General features: G+C 37.9%; 1 protein-coding gene and 1 pseudogene across 4 annotated transcripts in view; one reads left to right on the top strand and one right to left on the bottom strand.

Moving 5' to 3' along the window:
* prdm6 (PR domain containing 6) overlaps positions 1 to 13,913 on the bottom strand; it is a 106,379-nt gene that overhangs the window by 57,195 nt on the left and 35,271 nt on the right. For all 4 annotated transcript variants that reach the window (XM_038703811.1, XM_038703813.1, XM_038703812.1 and 1 more), the window contains exon 5: positions 10,041 to 10,168. In XM_038703811.1, the coding sequence (XP_038559739.1) occupies positions 10,041 to 10,168 (128 nt within the window). The remainder of the gene's footprint in view (positions 1 to 10,040; positions 10,169 to 13,913) is intronic.
* LOC119891863 lies at positions 5,297 to 9,434 on the top strand (annotated as a pseudogene).

Below are 13,913 nucleotides of genomic sequence, written 5' to 3'. Positions count from 1 at the left end.
GATTTCAGTGTGGAGCTTTTCCTTTCACTCTTGGGCTTTGATGAAGAGCTCCACAACAAGAATTCTGTATTAATTAATTAATGCACCAGCAACTAATCAGTACACTAGTGTGCATTCCCACTCACATGGAAGATAAAACCCACCAAAGCTGATCCAAAACTTGTATTAGCGTTTTTGTAAGGTAGAAGACAGGAGAGGGGTAAATTCAGAAACAATGGATTGTGGCCGCTGATAAGGGCTGGGTACTGGTACTCGATACCTTTAAGGTATCGACGGAAATAGCCCAGTACCGAGTAGTATCGAAGCAGCTCGTTACAAAACACAGAGATGAGGTGTCAGCAGCTGGAGCGGTGAGACAGAAGACAACAGGGAGAAGATAAGGAGGTTGTGGGTTTGGCTAGCTGGCTATCTAGCTATACCAGGTGCCTTTTGTTGAAACATGTTCAACTTTTCATAAAATCAATGTGCTCATCAATGTATCAATTTCAATTTTCGTCACCTGACCAATCACAGGCTGGATGGGGCGGACAATTAAAAAAAGTTTGAAAACTTTCAAATGTTGAACTCCTCCTGCATTCATGGTTTTGTTTATTGCTGAGATAGAAGCATTAACAAATTAAGAGACCAATATAGGCCATTGTTCCTGCAGAAGGATTTAATGAATGAAAACAACTCACAAACGTGAAACTGCTGTTTTGTCCAACTGGAAATAATATTACATATGTGGTGGGCTATATTGTATACTATTATATAAAATGACAATGCATATAGTAAAATTATATCTATTAACATACTAACAGTATATGGATATGGATAATGTTATCATATTACACTAATAGAAAAGGCCTCTGCAGTGGAAAGATGCAGATTTCCACTGCAGAGGATGCTACTGTGCCAGTATGTGTTCCATCTACCCGCCTCCTGCGAGCAACACGTTCCCCTTGTTCTGTTTTACATCTGTTGTACTAAATTTATTGTCATACTGTTCAGTAGTCTTGTTTACATTAGTTGTGGCTTTGATTGTGTGGATGGTGTCACAGTAAAGTTTTTTGTGATGAGTGATTTTAAAAGCTGTTTTCAATGTGTCAAATTTTCAAAAAGATCCAATATTTTAAAAAGCTTTGACAAAATTTTTAGTCCAATGCTGAGCGTACAAATACTAGGATCGTCACTTCCATAGTCCTCCAACGGTTTCACACCAGTTGGACACAGGAGAAGGAAGACTACACGTAGTATAAATATATTTATGTATATGTATTAATGTATATAACAAATAGTTTGTTAAACTCTGTGTTACCAGAACCTGCACCTTTTCTAGCATTTACTGTACTGGTTTAGCGGACCAGGACACTCACAGACCAATCGCATGTGCTCCAATCATCTCATGTGACGCTGCTCAGCCAATCAAATCTGTGCATTCCGATGCTTGCGAGTCGAGTCTGCCAGATGCACCAGAGACGTTATGGAAACACACATGGCTTTTAATCAAGAATGTACAGATTTTTACATGTACATTCCTCCCACGGGCAGTTCAGAACCAGAAGATCTCATAGAACTCCAATCCTAGCTGGCAGGACAAACTAGAGCTCACGTTTCTCACTGAACAAGCAAAAGTAGGAAAGTGGAAGCTCTCTAAGAGGGAATGAAAGAGAAGAGGAGGCATTACAGCTGTTTATTTGTTAAGATGTGTTGAGTGTTTATAATAAAAAAGTGGTTAAGACTACACTTCATCACTTCAAGCTACACTTATTTCATTTTTTCTAAAAATTAGGCACTTTATTTTAGTTTACTTAAATTTAGAATTTATTTTTAGAGCAGTTATTATTTATTATCCCTCCAGTTTGATGTGAAAACTGACTGAAATATTATTTGATTTGACAGTCCGTTGTTGACTAAAAACATATGTTGATAACAACTATACGTTATGGTACTGAATGATAACGTAAGTTAGTCGTTTTGATGTTCCGGACCTTTGCTTCGGGAAATTTTCTCTAACTGGATCTCTTTGCATTGTAATTGAATACCCCTGACCTACGCCGTTCTGTGTCTGACTATCTGCCAGGTGCATCTGCTATGTGGTGCTTGACGCCGCTTCCGTCAAAAATAGACTGGCAGTGAATATTTAACTTAAGCTAAACTTCTTTTTTTTTTATCGCAAATTGAATCATAATCGCAATATCGGGCAGAAAAATCATCATCGCAATTAGATTTTTTCCCAAAATCGTTCAGCCCTACTCAGATGCACTATTTCTTTGCATGGCTACAATCGCCTCCGCCATGATCCCAAGATGGGTGTGACACCCCTTATAAAAGCACTTCAGTTACCACCAACTTTTTGAAGACGCTAACAATTTCACTTTAACAGCGTGTGGCTATTAGCATGGGTGTTTGTGAATTGTTTTTTCTTTTTGTAATGAAGCTTATTTGCATAGAAAAGGGAAAATTTTAAGCTAATTGTATGCATATTATGTAATTTAAATACATACAGCAACGGAGCACTAAGGAGCCTAATTGCTTAGCAGAGCAGTTAGAGATGCATGTCTCCCTGTGCGAGTGCAAAAGCCACACAATCCTTTTGTGAATTGACCCCTGAAGATTGATAATGAGGTTTGCAACTGAGCATAAAGAATATAAAGTCATGGCAAATATATATTTTTTGAGTGAAATATTTATTTGGTTTATTACAATTTTTTTCTAATGACAAAGTATTAAGTATGTTTTATGAAGGAGTGCACAAACAGTGCCAGGAGATAAAACACTGACTCATTCAGAATGGCAGTCTACGTTGTTTGATTGAATTGCTAGATATGGATCAACCTTGCTAGCATGGAGGCGCTTTGGCTTTGAAAAGACGGATGTTGCTCAACAGACAGCATATTGCAAATATAGTTAAATACAGCATCAGTTCAGTGTCACTATAGGCTTCAGAAATAACAAAGCACACACTAGATAAAGCTTAACTATATGTTTCGTACGACATTTGGCTTTGGGGAAAAGTTTGTAAAAGGCTGCCTCTGTCTTTTTACCCTAGTGTTGGAAATATTGGATTTATTTGTTGCAAATGTGTCTCCACAACTAGTGCAGTGCCCGCTAGGGCTGAACGATTTTGAAAACTAAACAAACTGCGATTTTTTTTAACCAATATTGCGATTTAATATGCAATTCATTTTTAAGCTCTTTACCTTCTGTATTATTCAAAATGGACAAGCAGTAAATCAGTATATAGTATGACCAACACAATATTAGATAGATTAAACATACACAGTTATTTCTTGTGAGTCAGCTCTGTGTTCTGATGAAATTAGGTGATGCATTAATTATTATTATGAGCAATGGTGGAGAAGGAATATCAAATTATAATAATATGACAAAGATAATTTGAGAGTCAAGTCATAGTATTAAATAATATAATATAATATGATCAGGTCGGCCTGCCTACAGACCACAAGAAAAACTAAGTGTGTTTATACAGTAAGCGCTTAAAACAAAACCCACAGTTCAACCAGCAATTAATGCGTCCTTATCTCAGTTCAAATCTCCTAGGAGTCCATCTTTCTGTATCCCAGTAAGCAAACAAAAAAATGCTCAGTTTGAGGTTCATTTCAAAAGTAGGCCAACAAAAATAAAACCAAGTGTCGCCTCTAGTGTTGAATACTAATTTAATAATAAGAGTAATTCTCCGACAACACCGGAGTGCTTTCAGACTACTTTCCTCTTGGGTAGGGATGAGGATTGTTAATTTTTATTGATACTGATACCCTTATTGAGACTGCTTAACGATCCAATTCTTTATAGATACCACTATCGCTACTTTACTATTATTTAGCGATGGTTATTTGGTAAGACCAGACCCAACGGGCATGAGGTAGGCCGGCATGGTTTGAGGAAAATATTCAATGTGTGATAACGTTACATACTGAGATGACATATCACCTGTCTCAACCAGCAGCTGAGTTTTTAAGGCTACAGACCAGTCTGTGCTCCAGACAGACAGCTTTCTATTTAGCTTGTTTTTAACATTTAGCTAATGCCAAGCTAGCGTTAGCTGTGCTTGTATAAAACATCCAGGATGAGAGACTGAGGACAGAGATGATTAAATTAACCATTTCTACATGTTTAACGTTACCTTACAGACGTATTGATAAAGTATTGTCTTTTTACTTGCAAAGGTTTTATTGCACGTACTTACAGTAAGGAGCGTAGCTGTCATCAACTAACTTTACAGTAGTTTGGAGCTAACTTCACCCTCACCGCAACGTTATTCGACCGCGACGCCGCAGCCTCTCACTCTGCTGCCGCTGTGTGTGTGTGTGTGTGTGTGTGTGTGTGTGTGTGTGTGTGTGTGTGTAGGAGCCGTCAGAGAGCAGGCAGAGACTGCAGCCTGATGATTTTCTTATACATTGCATTTCAAAGTAAATCAGATTTGACGCTCGAGACATAACGTTACATCATAGCCCGCAAGTCTCGATAGCAGTATCGATAAGCTCGAACCTTATTGATTTTCGGGTTTTGAGAAATTTTGGAACCGGGTCCTTTTGGAACCGGATCTCGATCCCCATCCCTACTCTTGGGTGTCATGTGAACAGAGTGTAATCGCAGCCTTAGCGATTAGAAAATCTCGTTTTATTAGATCGCGATAATATCACAAATGCAATTAATCGTTCAGCCCTAGTGCCTGTTCACAGGGGCCGATGTGACGCCTCCCTGTGCTTTTTAGATGCAGTGCAGCGCTTGTTTCACCTACAGCATTAATAACACAGCAATAACAACACTGACACAACAAGACAATGGCGGAGATACTGCTAGATATTCAGCGCTTCCTTAGAACTTCATAAACTCAACACATAACGTGTTTCTACATATATCAAACCTGCATGATGACGATAATTATAACAATTCACTATCATTTCAGATCATGTAAGTGCCGCGAGAGAGTATAAAAGAAGATAAAAGATATAGATGTTTGTTAAAGACTGGCTTATTGTCATAATGGTTTATCCAAGTGCATTGGGCATTCATTGTTATTTAATCTACAGACAAAGCATTCTGTGCTGTCTGTTTGTGCCCCCCTATCCCCGTGTCTGCCCCCTGTCCGGCCCGGTGACAAATCAATACATAATTAAATAAATAATAAAACAGAGAAAGGAGTATATTTATACTCTCTTGTTAAAGTAAAATCTGTCTGGCACAATATGGTATCCAGGTCATCATACTCTATACAAGGCTGCTGGGCAGGACAGGTTAAATAAAAAAAATTAAAAAAATTAAACAAATATCTATAGACAAAGCATTCTGGTACACCATGGAAGTAGTATTTTATACTCAGTGAGCTTGCTTTACAGGATGTAAAGGAGAATGTTTTACCATTCAATAATTATTATCTGTGTGATAAATACTTATTTGCAAGATAATGTTATCTTGTGTTTCCTGAAATCCAACAGACACCAACATCTTGTCTGCTTGAATTTCTCTCTGACAAGTTTCCATCAAAGTGACATCATGGCATCTGCAGCACACGGTAATTCTGGTGACACATATCAATATATATCACAGATGCAGTTAGTAAGAACACATTAAAACCACGGCGACCGGGTAGAATAAAAGTTACTGTGCTAAACATACTTTAAGCCAGCTGCAAGATGGAAGAAATTAACGATGTTGACATTCACGTTATGCATGAATTACAAATTTAAATGGAAAGCAGATAACAATGTGCTCAATGTCATTGTGGAAATTTGTAATGCTCTTTGTTGTTGTTTTACAGCATTTGAACTCAGGATCGTGGTGTTTGGAAAGAGTCAGAATAAAAAGACAATGCTAACCAACTTCATGACAGAGAGGAAAGATTTTCTTTTTCTGAAAATGTCGACTCAATGTACAGTCTCTAAAGGAGAGTGTAACAAAATATCCTTAACGATGGTGAAAACCTCAGACGTCTTCAGTCTGCCTGAGGATAAAGTGAGACATGAAATGAAAAAGTGTGTTGCTCTTTGCCCCCTTGGACCAAATGTTCTGCTGCTGTTAGTGAAGCCTTCTGATTTCAGTGAAGAGGATAGACAAAAATTAAAGTTCATTCTGAGCTTCTTTGGTCAAGATGCCTTTAAATACTCGATGGTCATCTTTACACATAGCGAGGAAGGAAAGTATTCTGCAGTAGATAAACTCACACGAGACTGCAGACAAAGGCAGCACAGAGTTAACTTCGACAGAAAAGATCCATCAGAATCTGATCTTAAAGAACTCATTGAAAAGATGGCCAAGTGTGGGACAACAGGGGACGACATCTAAACTGTACTGGAGGGGATGATCCCATGACAGTATCTGTAACTTCCTCTCAACTTAGTGTTGTGTGGGAGATTTGGAACCTGGAAGACTTTGGCAGCCAATGCCATTCTGGGAGAAAGAAAGTTTGGTCCACCTGCTGACTCAGAGTGTGTCAGAAATCAGGCAGAGGTGTGTGGATGTCGGGTTTCTGTGGTGGAGCTGCCTGCTTTGTATGGAAAACCTCAGGAGACAGTCAAGAGGGATACATTTAGGTGTTTCTCCCTCTTTGATCCTGAGGGCATCCATGCCTTCATCCTGGTCCTACCTGTGGGTCCCCTCACTGATGGAGACAAGAAGGAGTTAGAGACCATCCAAAACACATTCAGCTCTCGAGTGAATGACTTCACCATGATTCTGTTCACTGTGGAGGCAGATTCTGCAGATCCAGCTGTTGTTAGCTTTCTAAAAGAAAACAAGGACATCCAGGGGCTTTGTCAGAGCTGTGGAGGACGCTACATTGTCATCAACATCAAGGACAAGCAGCAGGACTCTACGGTGTTGCATACTGTGAAAAAGATGACAGATGCGGGATCCAGATGCTTCACAAAACAAATGATTGTCAAGCCTCGACAGATAAAGGCTAGTTGTAAGGCTCAACTGGAGATGGCAGGACATGATCAGAATCAGAGCAGAGAGCATATCAGGATAGCGCTGATTGGGAAGACTGGTTGTGGAAAAAGTGCCACTGCAAACACCATTCTGGGCAAAGAATGCTTCAAATCTAAAGCCTGCATGAAGTCAGTGACCGCGCAATGCCAAAAAGCCAAGGGAGAGATTGATGGAAGGCCTGTCGCTGTGGTCGACACCCCCGGCTTGTACGACACGACACTGTCCAACGATGAAGTTATACAGGAACTTGTGAAATGCATCAGCCTGTTGGCTCCAGGACCTCATGTACTTTTACTGGTGGTGCAGATCGGCCGCTTTACACAAGAGGAAAAAGAAACTGATCAAGCGGACTTTTGGCAAGAAGTCAGGAGACTTCATCATTGTTATATTCACATACAACATATCAAACAATGGAGAGTTACATGGAAGAAGAAAGTGACGGCTTTGTCAAAAAACTGATTGCTGACTGTGGAGGAAGATACCTGGTCTTCAATAACAAAGATCAAACAAATAAAACACAAGTCAGACAGCTGTTGAACTATGTAGAAACAATGGGGAAGAAAAATGGAGGTAGCTACTACACCACAGCGATGTTCCAAGAAGCTGAGGCAGCAATACAAAAGGAAGTGAAGAGGATCCTGAAAGAGAAAGAAAGAGAGATGCAGAGAGAGAAGGAGGAGCTAGAAAGAAAACACGATGAAGAAATTCAAGCAAAGAAGAAAAAGACCGAAGAAGAAAGAGCAGAGAGAGACAAAAAACTGAAGGAAAAAGAAGAGTACATCAACAAAGAACAGGAGAAAAGGAGGAGAGAAGAGGAAAAGAGGAAAGAAGACAACAGAAATTCAAAAATGCAAGAAGAACAACTGCGACAGCAGTGGGAACAGCAACTCCAAGCTCTGGAGAACAAAATAAAATCTGAATCAGAAAAAAACGTAACTGCTGACAGAAAGTTGATGCAAAATAGAGAAGACATAAGACGAGAACGAGAGGCTTGGGAGAAAGAACGAAAAGAATGGTGGGAGACACGATATCGAGAAGATCAACAGAGACAAGAGGAAGAACAAGCACAACTGAAAAGGCTCAGAGAAGAATATGAGCAGGAAAGAAAGGAATATGAAAACAAAAGAAAAGAAGATAGACTCAGAAGAAAAGTAGAGGAAAGAGAATGGAAAGTGGCACAACAAAACTATGAGAAAAGAGTGGAGGAAATGAAAAGAAAAAATGCAGAGGAGGCCAGAAGGCAAGCTGAAGAATTCAATGAGTTCATAAACAAATATACGACAGACTTTGCAGCTCTGATGGAAAAGCACGACAAGGAAATGGAGGACATGAAGCAAAAGCAACAAAAAAACAATGACCTCATTATGAAAAACCTGCTCATGAACTAAGCGTATGAGAAAGACTTCAACAGACTGAAGAAGAAACAAGAACAAGAAATGAATGAGCTTCAACAGAATCTGTATGAAGAAAACGCAGAAAGTCTGGATGAAGAAATCAATGAACTACAGAAAAAACATGAAGAAGAAGTCAATGCATGGGTACAAGAAAATGCAGAGAAAGCCACAGCAGATAAGGCTTACAGCATTTTATGAGATTCTTTTATCTAAATGTCACAACAGCAGCAGAGCTTTAGTTGTGACATTGTGACAGCTTTTGGTTTTGAAGAGTATAATGTTTGCCTATCGATTATGTACATTTGATGCTTTTTCGGTACTTACTAAACAGAACTTACATTACTCCATCTAACCAAGGTTTGATATACAAATACTGTATTGTAGTAATAAACAAATACTTTCAGACATGTCTGTTCTTAAAAGTCTGTTAATCAATCTTTTTTTCTTTTGAAAGTTAAGTCGTTAAGTCCTTATAACACAGACAAGATACTGCTGAATAAATATTGTCTAATCACAGAATATCAGTGAAAGATCACACACTGTCCCACTGTCAAACTGTCAAGTGCGTGAGGGCTCTCTCACGGACATTTTGAGCCCTTTTTAGTAAGTCCGGGGTATAGGGGTGTGGAAAATAACTGATGTTTTAGTTGTTTTAGTATTTTTGTTTGTTTTGTTAGAATTTTGCTTACTAGTGTAAGTTCATAATAATTGATTTTAATATTGTAAATGAGTCACACTGTGAGTCACTCAGTTTTATGATGATTTTTCATTTATACATTTTTTGTAAGGAGAGGTGCTTTTATTGGCCGTTTCTCAATGAATTCACTACTTAACTCTTAAAATGCGTTCTTGTGTTTCTTTAAATAAACTGTACACCACACTGACTGACTGGCTTTTTCTTACATTAGGGGTAATGTAAGACAACTAACAAAAGCTTTCTTTTGTGGGACCATTAAAATTTAAATTAGAAGTACATTTCTGTGTTATGTCTAGCATTTCTATATTCCTTATTCTGTTGAAGCAGCAACTACAGTGTTAGCTGCTAATGGTTTTCAGTTTGTAGATGCCAATTTGACCTTATGTGTAAAGGTTTAATGTAATTACAGTATCTTTCACGGCTTAAGACAATTCTGGGGGAACTGGTGTATTCAGTCCATTTATTTGTTGGTATGATGGTCGTTTTAATGTTTGCTGAAGCTGCCAAAATCCAAAATGTTATTTTATCTTGTCTAACTGTGTGACCACATCATCTATTCGTGAGCAGCCTAAAGGCAGTGTTTGGTGCAAATTAAAGATGACTCTAAATAAACAAAAAATGCTCAAAGTATACACCTGATATAATCATAAATTAAACTCAAGAGAAGGGAAGAACTGAATTTATTTCTTTTTTTAAAGAAACTTTTGATAACTGCTGCAAATCCTTTGAAATAGTTCTGAAATAGAGATGTAATAGGTATCTCTAGCACAGTCAATCACCCCTATTCTTGTCCTTAATCCCCTCCTTTCAGTCATCTGAGGGTCCCCAGTGGTGAGACCAAATGTTCCAAGTGGAGCCTACTAAAATTAACTTAACTTAAAAATGTGTTTCATGGTATTTTAGTATTATAGGGTATTGGTATACAGTGCTTTCACAAACTCCTGGTACAATAGAGGGCAGTTTTGGATGACAAGCATCCACCAAATGTGGGTCAAAGAATTAAGACTTGTTCTTACCTGTACTGTACAACCATCATGTTCTGCTCCCCACAGTGTCTGGCACAGCGGATATACCTCATCCAGCTCGACTTACTGGGATCATTACCATCAATAAAGTGCTGTAACGTCCCCTCTGCGTCATAGATCTGGAACACACAAATACAAAGTGTCAGAACTGAAATTAGTACATGAACTTTTATCCCCAGCACATCTGTTAAAGACAGACTTTTATCTATAAAGGGCAGCAAAATCAGATTGAGCAATTGATGACTAGGGCTGCAACTGCTGCAAAGATTATTTTCATCATCAATGAATGTGCCATTTATTACATCTGATTAAGATTCTTTGTTTGTTTTATGAACATTCAAAATATGGTGAAAAATGCTGTCAGAATTTCCCAGTACCCGAGGTGATGTCCTGTAAGTATGTAGACCTTGGTTCTAATTGCCCCTTGCTACACCGATCATCAGTCCAAAACCCTAATGTATTTCATTTACTTGATGATTATTTGAGAGGCTGTAACCAGCAATCGTTTGGTTTTTATAGTTAAAAAAGACAAACAATTCATCAATTATTGAAATAATCACCAATTTATTTTCTTCCGATTGATTAGACAACTTATTATTTCAGCTTTAGTTGTTACAACATAAATACTCAAGACATCTTGAGCACAACCAACTAGCTGCCAAAAAAACAACCATATGACACTCAGTCATTAGACCACTACACATCTGCTGTTTTTAAACAGATCCTAAACAACAGCAACCTCGCATAAGCACGGTAGGAAAAGGTTTTTATTTATTGCCTGTCTGATTCACCAGCTCACTGCAAGGCCTGTAAATTGTGACTTAACCACTATATTTCTAAGGATATAAATATAGAAAATAATAAGAACAACAGTTAGAAGGACATTTTTCTTTATATTTACTTATTTGGTATCAATTGTAGCTGACCATCATCTTAATAGTGGCATACCCATTACGACACAACATCAACCAGTCAGAAAATAAAGCTCAAATTCTGAATGTTCAGTTTCTCTTTTTATCATGCTTACATTAAATAAAGTGCATTGTTTATACAAAGACTTACAGGTTATTTATTACAGTTTTAACAGATGGACTTGCAGCCTAATGTTACCTGGTGAAGTTCTGTCTGGAAAGGATGCTAACCAGCACTTAGCATGTTAACAACCTGCCAATAAATGGAAAGCCCAGTCAGAAAGCTGCTGTAAGGTTAGCTAGAAGAAGTTTAAATGAGGCTAGAGAAAAAAAACATCCCTTTAACTACTTCAAAGTATTGCATGAGAGTGAACACCAACCTGCTATGAGCAGTAGGAGAGCCACTAAGTTAACGTTACCTTTTTTTACAGCAACACGTTCATTTTAACTGAGCTAAGCTAAAGCTAATTAGCTAAGAATGACATAAGAAGGGGAGTTTTTCAGTAACTGAGATAAACACAATACACGTCTATCTGAGAAGGGAACAGGACAGTACCCACTTTTATGTTGAACTGAAATTATTTTGACAAAACACGGGCTCTTTTGAAGGATACTAACCTGAAGAAAACAGAGGGAAATAAGACCAGCAACATGCATCTAGCAAACCCGTTTCCTTCTGTCGAGACGCGCCATTACGCTTGACAGTTTCACTTAGGGAGGTAACGTTACTGTAATCTTGTGGTGAACACTGATGCACACTACTGGTGCCTAATGTCGGTTTGAAGGCAAAGCACAGAAAGAACAATTTACTCAGCATAAATGTCTTCCTCAAACTTGAACAAGAAAACCGCGGCCAAACACTCGTGTATCACTCCGCCATGCTGAAAATTAACTACATTACGGCAAGTAGTTCCTCCTATCGAAACATTAAAATAAACACACAAGTAAACTGTGCTATGTGTATGTATGTTTTACTTGGCGATGTTTCAGTTCTGTCCTCCAAAACAATAAAAATCAGTTAATCTAAAAAATAAATCTCATCATGCTCTTTTTTCTTTATATTTACTTATTTAGTATCAGTTGTAGCTGACCGTCATGTTAATAGTGGCATTATTTGTGGAAGAGAACTGTTCAGTTCTGTGCATAATTATTACGTTGTACATACCAATTTATGGCATGTCTTTTAAACCTATTGTTATGATGGCTTTTTAATCTGGCCTAGGGCAACAGAAAAAAAGTAATCATCTAAGCCATCTCCTACTTGTTTACAGTTTACATATGTTTTCTGTTAATCAATGATTAGTGTCCCTGTTCAATAAAGCACTAAAATGAAAATAGCTCTAACTGGCAACATTTTTTAAATAGTTTCCACACAACAAAACTGGGGCAAATAGAGTGGGAGTGGGATCAAATATGATTAAGTGTATCCACGTAGTTTAAAGACGGTTAACTAATAAAGAACATAAATGTAAGGAGGATAGAGTGACATTACATCATTGCCGTTTTGCAAGAAGGCAATATTTTAAAATATCAGTGATTTATGTATTGTGGGAAACCCTACAAAAAAAAGTTATTTATGGACAAACTGTGCACCATCCGTGATTTTTTTATTCATTTGCTTTATTTTTGTTGTTGTATTTTTAATCTATGTTGTTGGCTTTGCTTTTTTAGAAAGATTTCAAATGTAATTTCATTCATATAGCTACAGTCTGTTATCTCTTTTCTGATTGTGCTTGGTTTGTCGGACTTCAATATAAAAACAGACACTGGACTTAAAAGCATCAGGACGTATTACCGATCTAAAACAACAGAGGAGAAAACAATCAGATGTTTAAATTAAGAGACAAGCTAACAACTAGAAAGCTGTTAAGTCTCACTTCAACAAATGCTGCTTTTTGCTGAATATACACAACCTTCAGTTAAATAAAAAGTTTGTTCCAGAGTATTTATAACCAAAGATTAGTTTAAGTGATGAACTGTAAAACTGTGGGTAGTACAAGCATATTTATGGTAAAACAAAGTCAAAAATATGTACATTTTAAGATATCCATCACATAATTGTGTGATCATGTTACAGTTTAAGGTCAGGGTCGAGTCCTACACTTGCAGTTTAAACAAAAAGAAATAACTCCAGTTGATTTGAAATGTTTTAAACAAGCCTCAGCAACAAATCATTAGCCTCTTATCCGCAGCTGTGATTATTACAGGCCTGCTGGGTGTTAAACGTTATACAAACCTGATTTACACCTGCTTAAAAGCCTCGCTGCTCCGTCTGCCAACGTCTCAGTCATAAAAACAAGTTTTGAGGTCTAAAAATACTTCTTCAGAGCAACAGGGGAAAATAGCACATGAAACAAGATGCACGAACATGAAACATAAACCAAATAAGTCTCCATTTAAACAAAGGAGCTTTTTTCTTTTGCTGCTCTCGTTACAGGGTAAAAAGGCTGAGCCATCAGCCCAACCAGTGCAACATATGCCAACAAGCAGCGACCAGTCTGCACTGAAACTTTTCTGTGGAACATCATGGTCTGTACTCATGAAATATTCAAATGAATGGTCAAATTGTCATGACAGTATTACTTTTTCTACTGATGACCCCATGACCTCTCTCCTCTAGTGCTACAGTCAGGACAAACTTTACATTTTACCTTATTGCTAACCACATTTCACACCAGACATGAGAAATCAGCAGCATGTAAGCAGTATGAAATCTCATCCAGCTGGAATGAATCCACACTGATTCCAACCTGAAAACCTGCTGACATCAGACGTTTTGTGGACAGAAAGTAGTTCAGTGGGCCATAAGAGGTGTGCAAGAAGAGAAGATGTGAGCCATTTATTTTATTTCCTCGCCCACTGTAGCTAATTGTAAAAATGGATGGATTGGAAAATGGATTTGAACGGTTGCCTGTGGAGAAAACGCTTTACTCAATACACCAGAGAACAAGCA

Source organism: Micropterus salmoides, unplaced genomic scaffold (genome assembly GCF_014851395.1).
Source record: "Micropterus salmoides isolate LMB-PRFRI ecotype aquatic unplaced genomic scaffold, ASM1485139v1 Ms_hic_scaffold_7, whole genome shotgun sequence".
NCBI lineage: Eukaryota > Metazoa > Chordata > Actinopteri > Centrarchiformes > Centrarchidae > Micropterus > Micropterus salmoides.
The sequence above is the reverse complement of the archived record's forward strand: the minus strand, read 5'-3'. Positions and strand labels throughout refer to the sequence as shown.